Source organism: Sesamum indicum, linkage group LG3, assembly GCF_000512975.1.
Source record: "Sesamum indicum cultivar Zhongzhi No. 13 linkage group LG3, S_indicum_v1.0, whole genome shotgun sequence".
NCBI classification, from domain to species: domain Eukaryota; kingdom Viridiplantae; phylum Streptophyta; class Magnoliopsida; order Lamiales; family Pedaliaceae; genus Sesamum; species Sesamum indicum.
The window spans coordinates 11,989,452-12,014,223 of record NC_026147.1 but is presented as its reverse complement, the minus strand read 5'-3'; the positions used below and the strand labels follow the sequence as shown (position 1 = coordinate 12,014,223).

At 33.4% G+C, this 24,772-nt stretch overlaps 1 protein-coding gene across 1 annotated transcript; it reads left to right on the top strand.

The window, feature by feature from the left end:
- On the top strand, positions 8,013–9,072 carry LOC105158088 (protein SHOOT GRAVITROPISM 5). Its single transcript, XM_011074720.2, has one exon. The coding sequence runs from the start codon at positions 8,086–8,088 to the stop codon at positions 8,596–8,598; it is 513 nt and encodes a 170-aa protein (XP_011073022.1). The 5' UTR covers positions 8,013–8,085; the 3' UTR covers positions 8,599–9,072.

The window sequence follows — 24,772 nt, the reverse complement described above, 5'->3', positions numbered from 1 at the left end:
CGAGAAGGAGGCGAATGGTACTTGGCAACTTTCTTAAACAAAACTTCACCTATTTGTCAATAGATACATGGAGCACTGATTACCACGACTCTTTGGTGTAAGTAGTAAGTGTAAAGCAAAAACTTGATGGAACGAGGAATGAATCTATCTTCTTTTTGTCAATGCCAGTAAGCTCTAGTGCACTTGGTATGACTTCATAAAAAAGACAATCCGTTATAGAAAGTCTAGCGAGGTCTTGTATATCCCACAATAAAATAGACAACTCTCTAGCAGAGATCAATAAAGTATTTGCAGAAAAGGGGCACACTTCATAAAATGCCTTTACAATGTCGAAATTATAATCATAAGTAAAAAACAAAGTGTAAACAACATCATATACTTTGATGAAATGTAATTTACCGCTCATAGTATCCTTTGATGTAGCGAAATTCTCCGATAAATCGAAGATTACCATCCCACTTTGCACTACTTTCAATGATGGAACGGTCCAAAGTTGGTAAAGGGGCAAGGTCATTTAATTGTTGATGACGAGGAAGCTCATGGTGGATAGCTCGTAAAGTTCATGCCTTAGTAATTTTGCTTACGGAAACTTCTTGAGACTATTCATCCAAGTAAAAGGAGTTCGTAAAATTTTGGCCAGAGATTCATGTTTCTACCAATGAGGGGGGAGTGAACCACAAACGTTGTGCCCTTCTTCCAAATATACAATGTATTTATCTTTTCAAATCAAATTATAAAGAATAATACAAAAGGAATTCCAATATATCACAACTTTACCTGAAAAATTCCAATCTTAGCATCAGGAATGTGAACATAACATACTGACCCAAAAGTTTTCTGATGCTTGGTTGTGGGCTTGACTTCAATTCGAGTCATTTCTTCTACTGCTTTGGTTGGCAACCTATTCAGCAGATATATAGCTGTATAAACAGCCTCTGCCCAGAACTTGAGAGGTAACTTTTTATCCATCATTATGCATCTTTACATTTCAACAACTGTCCGATTCTTTCTCTCAGACACACCGTTCTGCTGAGGAGAATAACTTGCTGTTAATTGATGACTTACACCCAAATCTGCACAGAAATTGTTAAAACTCATTTGAAGTACACTCTTCATCGTTATCTGTCCTCAAACACTTCAGCATGCAACCACTTTGAGATTCCACCACAACCTTATACTTCTTAAAAACAGAAACCACTTGCTCTTTGCAACTTAGAAAATAAACCCATGTCATCCTCGTAAAATCATCAATAAAATTACAAAGTATTTGTTTTTGCTCAAAGACTCGATACTCAGAGGTTCACATACATCATAATGGACCAATTCCAGCTTGGACTTAGCTGGAAACGACAACCTATGCATTTTACCAAGTTTGCAGGCTCCACATACATCATCTTCAGTAGTTATTTCAAGTAGATATCTTGTAAAACCTTGATCAGACATATTTCTAAGTGCTGCAAAATGAAAATGACCATATCTTCTATGCCAAAATAGAGAGTCATCATTAGAAAGACAATTAACATCTTCACAAGCCTTGTTCAATTTCAAAGGAAAACTTTTGTCTATCATAGGTACATTAAACCAACAACTCATCACTAGGATCGTAAATAGAGCACAGTTTATCTTTAAACGAGAGAGAGTATCCTTTGTTAACATTTGTGCAACACTTAAAAGATTCTGAGATAAACAAGCCGCAAAGAGAACATCTGAAATACATTACATACCGAGCCTTTGCCTTCAGCTTGTACAGATCTGCCATCTCCAAGTCTGACTTTTGTTTTTACACCACAAAAGCGGTCAACCGCGAAAAGAAAAGACTTGTTCAAGCTGAAAAATATTCTTTCATCCTTAGAGATATGACTTGTACATCGGCTGTCAACAAACCACATTTTATCACTCCAATTCATGTTACAATTTGAAACCCCAACTTATCAATTCCATCTTCCTGCTCAGCTGCAACATAGACATGCTGCTGAGGTTGTTCATGAGCTTGCTTCTGCTTCAGTCTGCAAGCTTTATCAATATGCTCCATTCTTTTGCAGAAGTTATACTGAATGGAGCCTTTTCCTTTGTACCAACAGTTTTTTTTTCCAAGTGATTATTTCTTAAACAATACTTACAAGGAGAAAACTTGGCTTGTTTTCCAGCTTCTTTAAGATTCCCTGCACCTTTGTTCTCAACACTTCTATGACTTCCATACTTCTTTATTTCTTTTACAAGTGCTTCTCCCTTATTTTTCACTTGAAGAACTAGAAAAGCTCCTTGTAAAGTATCTTCTTCCCTCATACTTGATCTATGTTCTTGAGTTTGCAGCTTACTGATTAGCTCAGCAACAGTTAAAGACATTTGATCACATGACTCTTCTATGGCTAGAGATTTTAGCTTCAAACTTGACCGGCAGACGGATTAACATCTTCTCAACTACTTTTAAGTCACTAAAATCTTCCCCTAGCAAAATTTGTTGACTATATCAAGAAGCTTGAAGGAATAATCTTTAACAGTTTCACCATCTTTCATTCTCAACATTTCAAACTCCCTTTTCAATTTTCAAGAGTTTGACCATTCACTCTTTCACTGCCTTGAAATTCATCTCTTAGCTTGTGCCAGGCTTCTTTTAGAGTCCCACAAGCTATAATCTTTGTGAAGATAACATCTGATAAAGCTGAATGCAGGCACATAAGAGCCTCAGGTTTTTTCGCTAGATTTTCTTCATGTTTCTTTATCTGAGACAGTGTTGGATTAGCTCTTAAAGCTGGTGGATCAACATCATTTTCCACCACATCCCATAAGCTTTGAGCCCTCAAGTATGCCTTCATCTTGATTGCCTATATATGATAGTTTTCTCCCGTAAAAACTGGAGGTCCTATCCTTGCAGAGTTGCTGGAAGCCATCTCTCTTCTCCCTCATAGACACTCTAGAATGAAACAACTCTCTCATTGGTCCCTCAAGAAATCAGCTCTGATACCAATTGTTAGTTTCGAAACATCAGTGATCTTGATCGAAATTAGCGACCTTCCACAACGATCTCGTACTCAGCCACGCATTCTATCAAGACAATGTTGGATCTGAGGACAAGAAAGCACGTGAGGCTCGTCAGGTTCGTCCCGACTTTGACCAAATGAATGCGTACACTTGAATCCATAGAAGCACCCTATTTATAGGTGTGTACAAGAGGAGTCTCGATCCTACATAAACTTCGGAGATTACAAACACTGTATCAGATAAGGATCATCTAAGAGGAGTCCTCCCAGCCATAAGTTCGAGAGACTACAAAACTCTATCAAATATGAATGCATACCCAATAAAAGAGTTTGGAAAAGGATAACGAATCCCAATTTTTGCACTTTTGGTCATTCCAATCCCGAATTTTATAAAAATTGCGGAAATAAATTATGTATCACATCATTTTTTTTCTTAAATATTCATCCATATTGGCAAAAGTGAACCAATCACAACAAATCCCCAATTTAAATGAATCGCGTGAGACGCACACAATTTATTCCATCAATTTTTATAAAATCTATCATCGTAAGCACCAAAATTGAAAAATATTAAAAAAGTTAAAGCATTATTCCGCAACCTTAGAAATAAAAGATAAAAGTATCAAAATACCAAAATTACATAACCAAAAAAATATTGAAGCCCATAGCAGAGCATTGAAGATGCCTGGAGCGTATCGAGCCCTCTTTCCCATGGCCTGCTGATCAACCCTCTTTCCGGACACCAGATGGGCTTTCTTGCTGGGTCGTTTTCTATCATATAAGCTAGAGCAAGTTCGATGGACTTGAGCCTCTACCGTGATGGACCCAGTTCTTCTGCAGCTGGGCCGCCGCTTTTGAGCAGGTAGGAATACGATGGGCCGAACCTGTCTGGGCCCATTAACTGTTGACTTACCATGCAGGACAGGAGGTTTATTTGAGACTTGGCCTGCTTTTGGCACCACTGTGATGGACATTTCGCCAATTTTGGGATCCACCTTAGTAGTACGCCCCATTTTCTATTTTAGAAAATTTGTTGTACTTTTTCACCTTATGTTTATATATAGAGATGGAAGGGGATCCCGAGAAATTCCGCTGCCCTTTGCGGATAGTTTTCGTTAAAAAACGAACAAACAAAATCATGCGACATATATGTTATGGGACTAAAAATAAAATTTCAATAATCATAATTTTTTATATGAAAAAAAAGATACAAATACATTACCCCGTATCGATAGAATAAACTCTATTAGTTTTTAATTTTTTTTGTACGAATTAAGTTTGCAATCACAGAGCAAGTATGATTGATCACAATTTCTAAATTGTACAATAATCAGACGATATGTATATTACACTTGTTATATAATTAATTTAAATTTGATCAAATCGAATTCCAACTAAACTTTTTCTTATTTCTTCATGTTCTCTTTCCTATAAAGCAAACCCCCCAAATTCCAAATGGGTGTACAAAGTGGATACCACAACTGTCTGGCACGTGATTCGGCTGCACACAAATCCTTCCCATCCCCATATGATGATGATGAGAAATGAGTGATCCGAAGGCATTACACAATCAAAATGATGGGCTTATTGGGTCATCCACGTGCCACTCTGTGTGTGTGGGTAGAGGTAAGGGGGGCGACAGGGTTTGGTCCACCAAAGCCCTCTTCAGAATAAAAAAGCCCCCAGCCCACAACACACCTAGTGCACGTGCATTTGTAATAATTACTAATGAGCTTTGGAAAATACGAGTAACTTTACCAACCTATGCCTCTCTTACCACAACTTGCTTTTACTATCTATTGACTGTCTCATATATCTTCAATTAATCTAACTATTAACATGCTTAATTGTAACTAGATTTCCTTTGAAAATATATAATTATACGAAAAATATAGACGTAAGAAAAAAATATATAAATTTTAATTTTAGCACTCATCTAACATTTCCATGTACGCATATTTTCATATTTATAAATAGATGAACGTAATACATATATTGATTGAGGTATACACAATTACAATTTTTTTTTTATAAGTATAACATTACTATATGAGAATGTTAAATAAATGATAAAATTAAAAATATATTTTGCTAATTAATGTCAATATTTTTATTAAATTCTAACGAAAGTGGGTCAAAATATAAACAATAAATTTTTGGAGGACAATAAGTATAATTTAAGAACTTTTTTGAGGGAAAATATAATTTTATATTTTTTAAAAAAATTAAGTATAATTAACCCTATTAAGTATGTGTTAAGAAAAGGTTAGGGGATAGTCGTTGCAAATTTTACGGTATAGAATAGTTGTCCGGAATTGGTAGTGTAATATGTTAAGTCTAAGATTCGTGAAGTGATACAATTCCATGATAATGATACATAATCTATATCGATTGTAAATGAACTTTTTGTTAGAAATAATAGCACAACAAGGCAAAGCTTAGAAATAATCACCAATGGTGAGTTTAAAGATTTTCAATTTATAGTTTCCTAATAAACAGTTTCAAATGAACCACTTTGCCAACAAAAAAATTGGAACACAAATAAAACATAGTTTAAATATTTTGTTAACGACAAATCGTAAATATGTAACTTATCTGATTAAAAGTCATACCGTAACATATCTTGTTCAAAAATTAAATTGTAGAAAATCTGTTTGTTTTGAAAAAATTAGACTCTCCATACGAACCGTGCACTGCGTACAACTTCACTTCTCCCAAAATAAGGCGGTATCAAATTTCCACGTTGAAACAACACTTGGTCAACGAAAAACTTAAGTAAAAAATGAGAGTGAATGAAAAGTGAGAGGAGAGAAAACACAGAAGAATTGTTGTTCGTGCTGTTGGTGTGTTTTGATATATAGCTGGAAGCTCTTAATATAGGGCATCAGGCAGTAATATTTATAGACAACATTAAAGTCGCGAGCTGTAATTGTAAAAAACGTTTGAATGTTTCAGTAGTTATAAGACCGTAACAATTGGCATTAAACCTGAATTAATGACCAACGCACTAACCGTCAATAACTTCTGCTGTTACAAGTATTTTTGTTACAATATATATATATATATACTAAAATTGAGATATTGCCATGTTGGGCAAGCAACAGCGACATGCATGTGGAGTTTCCATAAATTTACTCTAATTTTAACGACACTTCAAACTCAAATTGAACTTGGAACTCAAGATAAAGGAGATTCTTTTTTCAATAAACTTTCAAAGTACGACAAGTTAAAAGTTATTTTAACTCTTACAATTCTAAGGTCTTATATATATACTTATCAAAACTCAACTCCTCATTCTTCCAATGTGGGACATTCTTTCTCATTTTCAATCTAATTTAAGGATTAACCTTTGAATTGACATACAACTTATTAGATGAATTTGTTGTACAAATTAGCATTCCATTATGTGAATTACAATAATCCCCCGCAATAGATTTGGACTCAAGCAATTGTATTTTACTTTCAATAACAGTACCTTTCAGTTTGAACCATTATTTACGTCATCTGACATCAGCTGTCACCAGATTAAATTGAACTGAGCCTTGAATTCGAGCCTGTGGTTGCGAAAATATTAGTCTGTGACAACAAGTTACTAACTATTGTTGTTCTTTAGGGTTGGTACTATTGGCCGTGTGTTATCTTAGTTGCGGCCAAGGGGATGCACTGCTTGCATATCGTCTAAAAGACTCAGACTCCGTTAAAAATTGACCTATACTAAGCAGTTTTTCCCCCTTTGGCTGCAAATGTACGAACGCCCAGTTGAAATTCTGACCTTTGACCTCCGGCTTCTTTGACTAACTTATCACGTGCAAAAAACAAGACTTTTCCATCTATGTATTTAGCAACGACCGTTTATGGCCAAGGACTAAAAATATTGATTTTTTAAAAAATTGGTACCTGAGTCATCAACCCCCATATAAAGCTTCGGACCACAAGTGCATACCTTTATACTGTGGGACCAAAAATGCAATTTTGCTTAAATTCTACTAAAAATTTAATGAACCATTTATGGTATTTACCCAGAAGAAAATAATTAAAATTAAATTCTTAAGAAGAAGACCTTTTTATACCAAAATTATCAACTCATAAAGTCCATATATCAATTTCAGATCTTTGTGTTTTTTATTTTTCCTGAATTTGATAGCAAAATAAATTTTTTTGGTTAAGATGTCATATTTATAATATATTCGTTTATGTTTGCTTTGTCATTCAAGTAACACATATTGTTTAATTGTTTATATGGTGTAACAAATTTGGTGTGAGTTGATATTTTGGTTTTAGAGGGGCTAATATGATATATAAAATATAAAGGGGGTAAAAAATTGCATCTATTCATTTTTTTTTTTTAATAATTCAGGCATAAAGATATTTTTGTCCCTAATTAGGCTGAAACTGCAACATTAGGGTGTTGGGGGGGGGGGGGGGGGAAATTTGGGGGGGGGGGAGTGAGAAAGTTTTAATAGTAGAAAAAGATTTACGACACGACCTTCATAATGCACGGAACAAAGTAAATTTTATCACAAAAGTCATCTATCATATAATGAAAAATTCTTACTCGAATCAGATTAATTTAGTCGCACCAAATTATCAATCACCGAGTTGTGTTATACACTTGTTATGTAATAGATCATTTTTCCTGAGCTGTACACAAATCATACGACAAGTGTATTACACATATCATTATATGATTGGTTCAGGTTCGACTGAATCGAGTCGGGACTATGCATCTATAACAAGCAAAACAAATATTCATTACTTGTGCTACAAAATCAAATTGAACTACCTAACTCTCCATTCATCCAAATACATAAACTGGCATAACTTTATTACATGATTTACAAAAACAAAAAATCTAGTTCAAGACCCATTCATGGGATCATGCAAAGGGTTAGAATCACTGGCACTCATGATATTAACATTGTTGGTCCCCACTGCGTTTTGCATGGCAAAAGTACTGTGCATATATATATATATATTTTACAATAATTAACCCTTTCTGAGAAATGCTTATATATATAGGCCTCATTGTTCCAAACTCCCTCACACTACCCCTTCCTTTTTCATTTTTTTCCATATATTTTTCACATTATATACTAACTCTTCCATGGAAGAACACCATAAAGAGATGCAGCTACTATCGTACAGTACTCCGCATACTGCAGCTTCTTCATCGCAGAATCCAGCTTGGCCGTCGTCGGATTCGCCGGCCACGAAATTCCTGCAGATGGATCGTTTCGAGGGTCCATCACTGGACCTCCAACTGTCGATAAGTGTCACCCCGCTCAAGCCATCTTCAGAGTGTGTTCTAATAAGGAAAGTGAGGAAGTACAAAGACGTGAAGATGGACTCCAGCTGCGTTGAGGCTCTGAAATGGCAGGCGGCGGAGCAAATTCGACTTGCAGCCCTGGAGAAAGCCTACGCGGAACGCGTGAGGGAGATGACGAGGAGGGAGATGGAGCTAGCGCAGTCTGAATTCGCACGAGCACGGACGATGTGGGAGAGGGCGAGAGAGGAGGTGGAGAGGGCCGAGAGAATGAAGGAGAGGGCTACTCAGACCATGGATTCCAAGTGTATGGAGATCACTTGCCAGTCTTGCAGACACAAGTTTAGACCTTAAAAAGTCTGAGAATTTGACATTCACCCCCTGTAAAAATGCAAAAAATACTCTTAAAACAAATCAGCATGACCCCTAAACTTTTGAAAGAAATCAAGCAAGAAGCATCAGAGTTCAGGGACCGTATTGTCCTTTTTCTGGTACACGAGGGGTTCTCTATCCATTAGTATTTTTACAGGGGGTAAAATGCAATTAAATTTCAAAATTAATCTGCTAACAACTTCATTTTCTTTCATTTGAAAAGGGCTGCTGGTTAAAAAATGGGGAACTTCACACAGTACTGGGGGTGTGATCAGTATATTGGATTCAGAATTAAGGAAAGAAAAAAGTTGGAGTTGGAAAAGATGGCAGGTTTTTGAGGCTTTGTGTTGTGTAATAAAGAGTTTGATTGAATCATTTTAGTTGAGTTCAATCTTTTCAGACAGACTGTGTCTTAGTTTCTCATATGTAATGAGAGTATATTGGCAGTATTTGGGGGAGTAGGAATGCATGATGGGTGTAATAATGCAGCACTTGTGGCATCAAGAAAGTTCGTGTACTAGAATAGTTTCTCTTCGTCTCGGTACCATGATTGGAGAAGTACTTGAAATCCATCAACCCACTTTGAGATGCTCAAACTTTATGCTTTTTTTTTTTTAATTTTTAAGGGATGATCGTAGTTTTAGTTTGTACTCGGGTGGTATTTTTGATTATGTATGAATTAATTTTTGTAATTTATTCCTATAATTTTATGATTTTGATAATTTTAATCTTTTAAATAGGAAAATTGTATGTGACTTGTACATGACTCAGTTAAATTATAATTTTAATCCTGTAAAAATCAATTCATGTAGGACCCAAATACCAACTCTATTAAATTATATGACTAAAAATGCCAGCGACCCTTCAGTTATAGGACTAAATTGCTAAAATTAATTTGTTTAGAATCCAAAATACCAACCTTATAAATTACAAGGCTAAAATTATAATTTTTTCTTTTTTACATAATCATCAACGGGCTCATGAAAAAAGAATTTATAATTTTCGTAATTATATCAAGCACTAGAAAAAAATGACTATTGGCTAAAATTTAATAGCTATGAACTAAAACCCGTGGTAAATAATTTTTATTAGTCACGGTTAAATAAAAACCGATGCAAAAACATAGAACATTTACCATTAGAAAAAGTTATTTACTATGGCTTTTAACCATATCAAATATTTTAGCTGCCCTTGCAGATACCACGACTAACAACCGTTGCATGACCATAATTAATGACTATTTGCTACGATAATTTTATTTTTAGTCATGGTAATTAACTATTAGCAAATGTTGCATTTTTTTACAATGGATGTGGCTATTTTAACTGTGTGTATTCAGATTTACAATATCAGTAGCCTAATTAGGTTTTCTCTTGTTAACGTGTAATGAAGCAACCATATGACCTGCCTGAGCTCCTTTTTTAAAAGTTGTATTGTCATGCTTTTTATTTATTTTTTATTTAGAGGGTTTTGCATTTACTAATATTTTTCAAACGTATTAATAAATGCAGCTAATATTAAAATTGCGTGATAATACTGGTGTTAAACTCATTAGAATAAATTAGAAAATTGGTAAAAAAAATAAAATGATCACAATTTTAATATTGTCGCTAATAATAGTTATTAAATAAGTACGTTGTTTGCAGTGATAACTTTATATGTTATAATGACAACTTATAGTACAAAAAATATAATATTTAATCATAATAAATTATCATGATATTAAAAATAAATAATCGTATTAAATAGTTATTGACCACGTTTCATGCAATTTTGTTGTGGTTTTTGTGAGTGTTGCCATCGCTAGCCATGGAAAATATTTTTGTCATAGTGGATAAGGTAAGTTTTTACGTTGATTTTATTTAACCAAGATTAATAATAATTATTTACTATGGCTCTTTGTCCATAGCCATTAAAATGCAGGCAATAGTAAGTTTTCTTCCAATATTAGTGATAACAACTAGTTATTATTACGACTTAAATGCATTTTTGATTCCGTAACTTAGAGTATTGACGTTTTTATCGTTTAACTTTCTAGGGTAGCATTTTGGTTTTGGATCTTTTTAATTTTTGAGATTTCAATCTTTTATGTCACCAAAATTCATTTTCACTGGCGAAGGGTGAACTCTGGAGGAAAAAAAGTACTGAAACCGTGAAAGTTAAAAAGATGAAGGCTAAAATATTATTTTAGAAAGTTAAAAGAAAAAATGCTCGGAAAAATGAGCCAATAGTCACATTAGCCATAATTTTAAAAGGTCACGTGAAATGCACGTGCATTTTCCGGCAAGAACGGTGAACTCCGATGAGATATAAGATCAAAATCGTGAATATTAAAAATATAAGACCAAATAGTATCCTAAAAAATTAGAGAACGAAAACGGTTAAGTTACAGAACTAAGAATGCATTTAAGCCTATTATTACTGTATTTGCATTGACGTCATTGATTATAAGTACATCCCGAATTGTCAAAAGTGACACTCTTTATGACATTTTTGTCACGGACAATTATATCACAATAAAATTAGAGTTGTGTCACTTAATATATTTTTTTTTGGTGATAATCTTAAAATTATCACTTTATATTTTGTGATTAATAATGTTTTTCTTTTGTTGTAGTGAATATGTTGAAAATGATGGAAAAAAGCGTCTGAAGTTTTGGCTAATGTTCAAAACAGTTGGAGAGATTAATTAATGTTGTATCTGTCTGATGTGCTGTATAACAAAAATTGATGTGTTCTTGACATTTAGCTTCTGGCTTACGTGCAAACATCATCAGCCCACTTGTTTTCAACAAATTTCCAGCCAAGAATTTGCTGTGAAAATGAGATATTTAGGGGTAGTGAAGACAATATTGTTAAGGTGACATTCATAAATTTGTAAAAGAAAAATAATAATAAAATTACATAAACACCCTTATAATTTGGACACACACATTAAAATTATTTCTCAATTTCAGAAAATTATGCTTCTGCAATCATATGTGATGGAGGCAAAAATCCCATAAAGGGAAGAAAACCATTTCCTCAAAAACATAAACAGAATGAGACCACATGTTTTTGAATAAATATTTACTAAATTAACCTTGGCAAAATAATTGTATCCACATACAGGTGATCAGGGGCGGGGTAAAAATGATTTTACACTTCATTAATTGTTCAAGATAGTATATATAAATAACTTGGCCAATCAGAGAAGAAAATATTTCAAACTTGTATCAGTTTTGTACGTATTCACAGAGTGCTTGAATTGCTTACCTCTATTTCATCCCTCGTCAATATGTTATATGATAAATATTGCTTTGACCATTCAAATTTCAGGAGAAAATTTATAATGTAAAATGTGATTGTAATCGGCTGTAATGACTAACTTTTAAAATTTAGGACTTTTTTTTATATAATATTATGAAGTTCTTCCAATATATCATAATTACATATTATATATCCCTTCAAACTTTGAAAATTACATCAAACCCCCTTTTGAAAATGCTCTATTTGTTGCGAGATTTTCATCTTAACATGAATTTAAAAAATAAAAAAAATAATTAAATAATAAATTAATGATTAGAGGATCATTCTGCCCCTATATGTATCGGTAATTTTAAGGGCCCGGTACTACTGCCGTTCATGTTGATTTGTACCTATATATATACACTATCAGCTGTTGAATTACGCATAATAATATTACTATGTGTTGATCCAATAACAACTATCCACGCGGACACCACGAAAATTTTTTAATTTTAAACCTTGAAAAGAGTGAATATTGGCATCGTACATATATAGGATTTTTTTTCTTGCACTAGTTTGAATTTGAGACACCAGCATAATGTTTGGATTCGTTTTCTGAGTTTGTGGAGATAGAGAGAATAAAACAAAGATAAATAAGTATATGTTAGAGATAGTATGTATGTTTGGTTTATTTTTAGAGATAATTTAAAATAAGTATTGTATGTTTAATGTTGTGTTTTGGGAGACAAAAATTACTATTCATTGTCAAATCATGTCTTCTTTTATTATATTTATATATATATGTATATATGTATATATTTATGCTAAAACAGTTTAAAACACCGAGATCAGATGTTTCTGAATGATGAAAAATATTGAATATATTTTGACTCGTCCCGAAAATAACTTGAAAATAAAAACAACCATACTGTAGAATTTTGTTAGAAATATCTCTATACTTGTAAGAGGGGATAGGTAAAATATACCTTTCTCATGGATCATGATTGTGGCATCCCAAAATAATAGTCATGTGGGACAAACCTTGATATGTTATGGCTTTGTAGTAATTCTACTCATATAAATATAAATGTTTGCTATTTTTGTCATGTAAGAAATTATAAAGCTTACAATTTGATCAATTATTTTTCAGATCTTGCTATCGGAAAACACATTTTGCCAAAAAGTTCTATATATGTAAGAAACTGGCACATGCAAATTCTGTACCGCCTTAAATTTGAGGACACATGATTTGCACGTACCGTTTTTTGATTAATTTTTAAATTTTCAGAAAAATATGTCCTTAAAAACTATGAAATATACAAACATACCATCAAAAGTTTCATTATTTTAAAGAGAAAAATACAATTTTAGTCCTGTAATTTATGGAGGTGGCAATTTTGGTCCTGCACATTGATTTTTGCAATTTAATCCTATAACTTTAAAAATTCGGCCATTTTCATCATTTGGCCGAAAAATTGCATGTGACTTGCACATGATCCAATTAAATTGGAGAGTTAGCATTTTGTTCCTTAATGAATTTATTTACAGGACTAAAATTGCAAGCAAATTGTAATTTTCGGTTAAATTAGCCGGAAAAGGACTAAAATTGCCAATATTATAAAGTTATAGGATTAAATTTCTCAAATCGATTCGTACAGGACTAAAAAAATACCATCCCTAAATTACAGGACTAAAACTATAATTTTTTTATATTTAGAGGATCAAAATGCTAAACACTTAAAACTACAAAACCGAAATTGCGAAAAATCCATATACTATCTACTCTCATTCTTTCATCTCCAGTACTACTGCAAACTGCCACATTTTTCCCATAAATTTGACCACCCGGAAACAATGTAAATATGGTAATAATTTGGTATGAGATATCTATTCACAGGAAAAAAATGCATTTCTCGTCCTGTAATTTTATGTGGTAATTTTAGTCCACTTTAACTTTAACTTTGCAATCGAAGACAATAGTTTCATAAATAGCCCATTTGCAGAAAAATGCCAATTTCGACAAAGAAAAAAAAAAAAAAACATGATTAGCACGTGAAAACTCCCTTTCTTCCAGTAAAATCGGCAGTTTCCTGCAAAAATTGGACAGAATGTGTTACTCGTTTTTGTAAATTAACATCCCCAATTACAAAGTTAAAATCAAAATAAAACACGAAGTGTCACCCACTATAGTTACAGAGTCGAGGAAACATAACGCATAGTTGGAAACTTATGAATCTGGATGATAGTTACAGAGCCCAACTTCTTGTGGTGATGTATAGTCAAGTTGAGAAGCTTGTAGAGCTTAGAAAAGGCAAACGAATCAGAACAAAAGAGTTAACAAATTCATCAACAAGAAGACAACATAGCTCCTTACATTTTGTATTCGACTTGTTAACTTTAGCACTCCAGGAAATCAAGCACCCACTATCCATGTCTGGGATCCTACACAGGAAGAAAACATTATTTTGGGATAAGATGAGTCTTAAAGACAACAGTCTGCACCGGCAGCCCATTTGACATGTTCATGATTTCTTGATTTTCCATTCGTTACCAAATGTTGTAATAAACCCTAATTTAACTAGGCTGTCAAGAAATGGGAGTACAGTTTTGAAATCATTGTATAGTAACAATATATATAATATATATATAAACTCTTTTAGCGTTCAGTATACTTTTCGACCAATTAATTACGAAATTCTTATTAATGGTTCCATAAATTACAAAAAAATCACTTTTTTGACGAAAAATACCATGCGTATCCAGAAACCAAAGTGTTAACGGAATCCGAGTTAAGGACTAAAAGTAAGAAATTATACAACTTATGCAACCATTAATAATAGCTTCTAACTAATGAGACGAAAAGTGCAGTTGAAAAAGGGGATGAAAGTGCAATTTTTCTGTCAATTTAATAATATATATAATTAGTGATAATTTAATATCATCATTTAACATTTCATCACTAATACTATAGCTAGTGATCTTAGCCTTTTCTCATCGTCACTATACACGTATTACCAATTGGTAAGTTCCAATAAAAAGACTTTTATTTATGTAGGTAGGGTTCCAAATAATATGCAATTGGTCTCACAATGTCATACTACCATTATTACACAACAATCAGGGAACTTAGAAACCCTACATCATATTACTTCTTTACCAAAGTTGTACTAACTTTTGCAGGTGCAGCAAAACTGTATGGGAACAAAAAGGGCTACCCCTTGACAATTCTTCACCAGACAGCATTTCAAAAATATTGCAGCTTCTTCACTCAGTGCTCAACCAAATCAAGAATCTCATGAACATTATTGTCTTTTACCTACTCGTCCTCTTCACGTGCTTGCTGTTCGACTTGAGCCCATGATGCAAGAAAATTTCATGTATGTGACTGGAACCAAGATCAGATAAAAAATTACCATGTTAAAGCAAATTGCAATAATGGCAATCTAAATTATGAGAAAGGGAAATACAGGAAAAAGAGACCATCAATACAGTAATTAATTATATGACAAATCCTTAACATTTGTCTTTTCAGATTGTCTGCATGCATTGCATTGCAATAAAGGATACAGTATTTTTAACATAATCCAAAAGACTTGTATCCACAGGTTTAAGCCCAAGAAATGTGACATACTCAATGATTGAAAATTTCCTATTTATCCAATTTATGATCAAATATCTACAAGATATATATGTGTATTTATATATATGTTATTCACAAATTTATTCGTTGTATATTTAAAATAATAAGCGCAGATGTTTCCTAAATCTTGTATATGGTGAAAAGTGGAGAATTTGACATGCATGGTGTGAACATTTCCTGTTTTACATGTATATTTACCTTTTTCCTATGAATTAGGACGGAAATTTTATTTCCCCTCAAATCAGATTTTTTACTTCGCGTCATCGATGCTGATACACTGGCGCTCTGATGGTGGTGGGACTGCTAGTGGTGGTGCTAGTGAAGCAACCGCTGGTGTGGTAGACTATTGTTCAGCCTCCTCAGTTGCCGGTGCTGCACCAAATGGTCCAGCATCATCTGGAATCTATAGGGCAGCTGACAATATGGCCGTGTCAGGTGGTGGGGATGATCAAAAGACTTCTCCCCTAATCTGGAAAGCATCAAACGACGCTGTTGGAAATGGCGGGCCACGACCACGTGGTACAGGAGACGTACCACTAGACATAATCTATATACAAATTATAGTAAATATTAGTTTTTGTAGTTGTTGAAAAAATTACCCTAATTCAATAATTTATGTTGAATTTATGATTATTGTACTCATTAATTATTTAAAAATGTATAGTTATTTTGTGCACAGATACAAATGGGTCAAGTATTGCTTTTAGCTTCTTTAGCATATCCCATGAACTTTTTGTTATAATACTGCTCAAGTTTATCAACTTTTTTCTGTCAACATTGTCTTTTCTTGACAGATAAAACTGGATAAACCTGACTAATTCTACTGGCAAAAATTCACTTGATGGGCTAAAAAAATTTAAAGCAATGCTTGATCTATTTGAACATGGGCACAAAGGAACTATACATTTTTAATGACTCTTATTGGAAATATTATTATTGAAAATATTAGCCTAATATTCTTGTTATTGACATAATTATGTAAATAATATTATTATTGAAATATTATTTTAATTTTGTGATTGTTGACATTATTATGTAAATAATATTATTATTGAAAATATTAGCCTAAATTTAATTTGTGATTATTGAAATTATTATGTAAATAATATTATTATTGAAAATATTAGCCTAAATTTCGTGATTATTGACATTATTATGTAAATAATATTATTATTGAAAATATTGGTCTAATTTTGTGATTATTGACATTATTATGTAAGTAATATTATTATTGAGGATATTAGCCTAAATTTTGTGATTATTGACATTGTTATGTAAATAATACTATTATTGAGAATTTTAGCCTAATTTTTGTGATTATTGACATTATTATGTAAAATAATATTATCATTTTTTGAAATTTTAGCTTAAAGGTTGTGATTATTGACATTGTGGCTAGACGGGGAGAGAGAGAAAGAGAGTGGGAGAGTGGGAGAGAAAAGTAAGAAATCTGTTAAATGTCCAATATATATAAAGTCTATGAGCGGTCACTTATAAAAAAATCGTGTCAAAGACTGTTCTTAACTAAACAGAACAATGTCGTTTTATGTGCTATGCATTAGTGTTCCTTGGACTTCAATTTGGCATGGTAATTTAATTATTTAAGTATTTATACATCCATGCTAAAACAACCTAAACAACGGCGTTTTGTTTTCACACGATATCATTTTAGTGGTCTCATAGAGAGACCGTCCCTAATTCTAGTAATGTGTTCCAAATTGAGTTCTAACCATTTACTATCACTATGTTAGAATGGTCGTAAGAGTGGACATTGTAACAGTTATTTTTAAACACATATTGACACGGTTTGGCCGTTCCAAAAAAAATAACCCTAAAAATTTGGTATCATGACGTTATCTACCAAATCCCATTCCTATTATGTTCCAATATCCGTTCCGAGATGAAATGGGCTTTGGAACAGTCGGCTTATCTGTGCCAAATTTTATTTTATTTTTTTTGTAGTGTAGGACGCAATAGAAAATACAATACGATTTTTAAAGTAGAAAATTGAATTCGAATTTAAGTGGGATCCAATAGTATAATTTAATTGAGGAAGAATCTTGGTTAGGTGATTTCATTAATTTGAGGGATTTCTAAAGTAGAAGTAGTGCAGAGAAGATGGGAACATAACTTTTCAAAGGTGGGCAAGTTTTCATTTTTCGTGGGACTCAAAAACTGACAAGATGGAAATGTGGATAACACCATAGCACTGCAATGGGAGAGGAAGATGAGTTTGGAGTGGGACGATGTATGTTGCTTTGCTTTATTATTTATTGCCAACAATAAAGTTAAAAACATAAAGTGCTTCATCATTCATTCTAAGTCTTCCATTAATTATTAATAATGTGTAGTTGACATCAAAGTGATGGAGAGTGCTGAAATCTATATGGTCCATTCAACCCCATATATGCTTCTCAAAAAGTAGCACTTCAAATGCTTACACTACCACAACCCTTCTCTAATTACTTGAATCCTCCCAATTTGGTGGTCTCTCACTGCAGAAAAAACACTACTTTGATTTGGATGGATTTTTTGGTGGTGGCAAATTCTTGCCACGGTTATTTATCTATGACAAATTGTGTTGCTAAAAGTTTTGACTTTTATATTTTGTAATAACTTTTGCGAGATTATATTCTTGACAAAGTGCGTGAAAATTTTGTTGCCAAATCGATTTTTGTTTGCAATCGGCATTTGCAATGAAAAGTATTGTAAAATTGCAACGACAATTTGTTGTCAATTTAAACTCACCGTGTAAAACTCAAACAAGTTTAATCGTTGAGTTCAAGCTATTAAGTTGAGAGTTAAGTAACACAAAAAAACAAGTTTAAAAAAATAAGTGAAATTAGTTTAATTGAAGCTTTTAAGTTGAGAGTTGATTAAGTTAAATTAGTTTAGTTCAAGGAATGTTTCCTTGAACGTTCCGGGCTATCGACATATAGATCTTAGAGAATAAATAAAAAATACTAGATCTATGATCTAGGATAAGGAGAAAACGAGATTGGGATACTTAAAAGAAAACATTATCCCTTGTCGTTTTCTTTAATCTGCAATGTGTTGTTCCTTCCCGAGATCTGTGCATGACAGATTCCCACATAGAGATCCTCTAAAGGTGTCCACACCACACTATAAAGGTGAGATCCACTCTTGTGCTGGCAAGAAATGAATCCAGAAAGAGATAAAAAGAAAAATCCGCACTATCAATTAACACATTGTCGATCTTCATAGTCTTTCACTTGATTCCAAACCAAGAAGATCACATAGCATGGAGATTGTTTAGGAGGATTTTCGTGATCAAGGCTGAAGGGAGAAGTATCAGCAAGCCCTAGGTCAAGGAGAGAGAGGTTTGTGTGCTAGTGTTGTGTATTGTTCAAAAGATCTGGTTAATTAAGCTTTACTCAACTAATCTCCACAAAACATATAGAAGATGTGCATTATCGGTCATGTGGGACTCTTCCAAAGAGCCCACTTAGCTACATCTTTTCCCAAAATAGGAACCTTTGACTTGGTATTTTCCAAAACCAGTTGAGGTTGAATATTTAGATCGGGCTTATTTTAATTTGTCCAATAAATTAAATCAAGCTCAATACTTAATCTTTTGGAGCTATTATTTAATTCAATTAAATAGAATATCCAACATAAAATTCATGAGTATTTAATCCAATTAAATATACACAAATCCAAATATACTTAATTAATAAATTTAATTTATCATTCAAGTCCAAATCATAATTAGTTCTGACTAATTATTTCTAGCCAATCTTTACTAATTTATGAATCCAATTTATTAATTAGACAAGCCTACTTAATTAGTGCAACTAAATTAATTAGTCCAAGCATGATTTAAATTAATCTCATTACTTTAAGAAGCTAAGTTCAAAATCAAATTAATCTAATTAATTAAATTTTGAACTATACATCCAATTGGTTATCCCTTATAAATTTCAAATTAATTCCATCACTTTTTGTGATTTGTGTATGACTCTTAGTTTACATTTTAATTAGACTTGGGCGTGTGACTAACTTTATTAATTAAACCTAATTTAATTAATTAATTTTGATTATTTCATAACCAGAAATGTTTGTTACTTAGGTGACCATCTATGAACAGTCCGTGGCATTAGAGATTAGGAGAATAATAGCGTGAACATTTAGGCTCCGAGTTCCATGCAGGTACAGTCTTTATGTCAACCATTTGCAGACCTTAGTCTAGGGAATAGAATTTGGCTTCGATTTTCATCCTCGACTAGGCATCTACATTTCGTATTCGAGATGTGTTTACTCTATTAATTGATATAAGAAATTCCTTCCAGCTCAATCTATCGCTATGACCATAGACTTGAAGAGTCTAAACCATCTTAGAATGCATATGAGATCTCCCTATCATATATTGATATGGGGCAATTCTTTCTTGAAATCTACCGTTCTTGTTATATACTTTGACTGCATTAGACAAAACTTATAATGACCATATCTCACGATACAGTCATCTATCGCCAAATATAAGATACAGTCTTCGTATGCATGCGACTGCATGATTCTCAAGTCTGGGGACTGATTCTGTACTATCAAAATTAAAAATTTCAGTCATATCGATCAAACCTACAAATCTTCCATATGACCATTTCTGCGAATCAATTCAGTCCGTCGACTATCTTGTCAACCAACTCATCAAAATTGCATGGATGACCTACATCCCCTGTCGATGAAACACGGCACTGCAATACTTAGTGCAAGTTTCTATAAGACTCTCGATGCCCTATCTCGAGGTCCTCAACTTAAAATTTTTCAAATTGACCCTCAAAATTGATTTTATAGATGTCAACCTATGCACAACCCAACTCCATGGGTTTAACCATTTGATCTGTGGCCATTTGTTGTGATATTGAAATGCCATTTAACATCAGTAATAAGCACAACAAACACTTAAGCCATTGATGAATACTTACTTTATTCATCATTATATTACTTTGATAAAGATTGACGAATAGTAGCCATCCAATTGATTTTCTGATCACTTATTCTAAGAGGGTTAGCCGATCAAAACATAGAGAGGGCAGTTCCAGCAGAGGCCTAATCAGACCGAGAGTCTGGACTTATGCCCAGACCAGTTGAAGTTCGCATAGGGATTGATTGTGAACCAATCTCAACTGAAGCCGAGGAGCTGAAATTGACACTTGGAGCAGGTAAAATTGACATAGATTTGGGTGTTTTGTCTTGATTCATTTCTTTGCTCAACTGCCTTTTAAGGTAGTTGGTGATTCCTTGTAAACTTCGAATATGCTAATCGAGATGTCTCGGATGCGATTGGACTAGATGCCTTCACCTCGATCAACTAATAAGTAGTATCCATCATTGGAGCTAGGCCCTTCCCGCGTTGCAAACAGTCTCTTGGTGATGTTAGGAAGCAAGGCACACCTTTCTCCGAGTTTCCTTGCGCGGCATCCACCTGAACGTGGAGAGGATTTCCCTCAAAGAAAGATAGGTGTGTCAAGAAACAATATGAAGTCACCCCTATTTCGCTGACCAGGGAGCTGTTGACTAATGACCTAAAAAATGCGTGACGTTTGAAAAGCATGGGCAACCCTTCGCGCACAAAATAGCAATGACAAGAGATTGACCTGTCGGGGTCGAGCGATCAACACCTCAGGGGTTTAGGGTTCCAAACCTGGTGCGACTACCTCTCTTCTATTTTAAATAAAAAGTAAAGGCCTAGCAAAGAGAGGCAAGTGCTTTCATGAATGAATGCGATAAACCAATCAATCTTTTCGTTATTTATCGGGGACAGGGAACCAGCCCAGCGATCAACACCTCAGGGGTTTAGGGTTCCAAACCTCCTTCGCCCCCTCCCTATTAGTCGTGTTCAACAGTTCCAAAATTAAGGAATGATTATTACAAAGACCGTTTAAAAAATAATCCGAAATAAAATAAATAATAGTTACAAAAGTTATCCGAACCGTTCCAATTGAAAAAAATACTTTTTACTATTCTAATACAATATGAGGAACAATTGCCATCAACTTGTCACAACAACTGAAATGGTCTTTCACCATCCGTTCCTACATTTTAAGAACGACGTCTGTAACAATGGATAATAAACCGTTCCTAAACCCAGTTCAAATTAAATTTTTTTAATTAATAACTGTTCCACATTCTGAAAAAATTGTGCCTAAACCCTCCTCAAATCCCGCATCTTTTTTTTAGTGTTGATTTATTCATTTTAACTGAGATAGCAAGGCAATGGTAATATATATATATATATATATATATTTAAAACTTCTGATGAATATAAGGAGTATTTGAATAAATACGGGTTAGAGCTCCTTTGCGTCATAGAGTTAAATTATAGGTACTACTAAAGTTTTTATTGCCATTGTTACTCGTTGTTGCTGAGGATGGCATTTGGGCCTTTTTGTGGCACTTTAACTGAGTTCATGCTTTCTAGTTTAACAATACGTAAAATGTTCCCATATTTGCATAACCTCATCCCTAGTTTTGAGCCTTTTATTTTTGTAATTTCGGCAAAGGCATTCAATTTTCTCGCTGTTCATATGTGCATTTTAACACTTGGCCTATTTAATGGAAGCCCAACACCATCTTCATAATCCTGCCTAATACCCATATTTCTCGGTAAGTCTTGTCATACATCTCTCTCCCTATTTGTCTTTACATGATGACTACCGATATATACCTGTACTATATAAAATTGAAGTGGGGTGAATTGATGTCTCAATTATTTTGGTATGTTAATTTTAATATTTAGTTTTATTTATTAACTTTCCGACCACTCGTGTAGTTCCCATTCGTTCATTATCTTTCAATAGTTATTCTTTTTTATTAATTTTCATTTATTTTTTGTCACTATCTTTTTATAAATTTAATATTAACTTATTATTTTATATGCACTTTATTAAATAATAAATATTTTATTTTTAATGATTTTTATAGAAATATACACACGTGCCACAAAATACTAATATATATAAATAGTATACATGCACATAAGGACATATGTCTTAAACAAAGTAAAACTCACATATTATCATGCAATATTCGATATATATAATTAATTGCATGTCACTATATAAATACAGATAAATTCCAAGGTATAAATTAATTAATTACCATTAATAATAATTTATATCAAAATATATAAATTAAAAATAATAACTAAACTGCACTGAACAAAATATGTTTCAATTATAATCTTGTCAATCACGATCCACCTCTCCCAAACTCAACACAGAGATCAACTACAGTACACGACGATGGTGATATTTATATAATATACTGGAAAATTAGAGAGAGATAAAGTGTGTGTGTGGGGTAGGGGGGGGGGTTAATAATTCAAAAGAGCGAATACAAATAAAATTAAAGCAGTACAAGTAGAGGAATTTGCGACGGACAACAGGCAAAAATTAGTTGTAGAGAAATAGCAGTTATATATGACACTAGCAACGGTCATCGCGACAACCTTGCAATGAGCAAAGTGGTCGTTGTGGAAATAGCCATTACATTGATTACTTTATTCATCTTTATGCATCTTCAAACTAACATCTAAATCACCTTTATACTGAAATTCCACAAAATATCAGTTTTGTGTACAATAACTACTCCAAGTTGATGAAAATCTATTAAAGTTTGAATCAAACGAAGTGGACTACATTTGAAGTGAAGGAGCAGGTTTTGTCTTCCTGATGTAAAACTTTGGCCCGCCCTCCATCACAATTAACATCACCTCTTGGATTAGTGATATTGGTCATGACATCCACCCAAATCAACCAGCTACCCAACTGACCTTTGTCTTCTGCTTTTTGGGTCTCAGCCATCAGATGAAGTATCTGTCATATTCAAAGATACAGCAAAAGCAACTGCTGGTTGGGATAATATTTCATGTTCATAGCTGGGCTGGCTGTGATATCACACCAACCAATTATATGCAAAATTACCAGTGAAAAATGATGCATTATAGAGCAGATGGCTCATCTAAGTCTTAGTTCTGATCAACATCATTTCAAGTGGAGCAACTCAGAATCTTTTAGTCGGTAATGATTCGGTATTGGACATTTTTCTTTAGGGCTGAGTGCATTTATATCGTTGTGAAAACACCATATAGTACGCACTTCACTAAGAAAACGTAACAACGTGACTCTTATATCTTATTGTAAGGGAAAAATGCAAAAATTTATCTCCTGTAATACGATAAATGAGTAAAGTATTTTTTGTGATCTAATGTACTTTAGAAAAGAAAGCAAATTACCCCTTGAAGTTGCAGGCTTTGAATGTAAAAGAAGCACAGAAGAAGGCACAACCAGAGAGTGAGGAGTCATGGAAGTTGGTGCCTAGTTTCTCGCCCCGACCTAGCATCCATGTAGGATGCCACGTGTTTAGTTGAGTCCAGTTGGCAGAAGTTAAAAATTTTAATTCCCAATTTGTCCGACTAATATCCAGTCATTTTTTTGTCAGAATAACTAAAAATGCCACTAAATTAAAACTTACAGAATTAGAATTGCCAATTTGATACTTATTGGACTAATAATTTTACAATTTTGCCTGGCATTTAACTCTTTATTTTAATAAAGAAGTTGATTGTTTTTCAAGTTAGAAAGTCAGTCTGTATATATGAGCAAATGTGTAAAGGGTGTATATTTAACAAATTAATAAAATAAAAACAAAAAAAATCCTAATGTAATAGTCTCATCGAGCCCTGCTGTGGGCTCATAATAACCACCGTGCATTGCTATGTCAGGTGCAGCAGGAGTTGGAGTAGGAAGCAATGCGGGCGGATTATCATAGCATTCCTTCACGAATGAGCCTCCATCAGCAATACATTTATTGTGGTATCCCCTAACAAACCCCTTCATACTTAAATTGAACATAACCTCACTCGGTGTTTGGTGTTTTGAACCTACGGTTCTTGCACTCACGATGCAGGCAGCTAATCTTCTAGCAATCCATGTGCGTATGCTGATCCTTAGCCCAATTAAGAAAATCTAAACACCGTCCTCAAAGTCTTACTTACTCGTATATTCACATGCGGGGTCTTCTCATATACCAACCTCCTCACTTGTCTCAATATTTTTTACCTAATTATAAACATATGTATATATATTATAAGCAACTCAAGAATTACCTTATCATAATTAATAATATATATGGTATAATCCAATTTACTCCGATGTGATATTGTAAATGAGCAAATAACCCTCCTATAGAAAAAATAACAATTTACCTCATGTGCTTGTTAAAATGAAGCAATTTACCTCCCCATCTAAAAAGGTAAATTGTTTC

Coding starts and splice junctions, on each gene's coding strand:
- LOC105158088 (XM_011074720.2), top strand. CDS start 8,086: ATGGAAGAACACCATAAAGAGATGCAGCTACTATCGTACAGTACTCCG.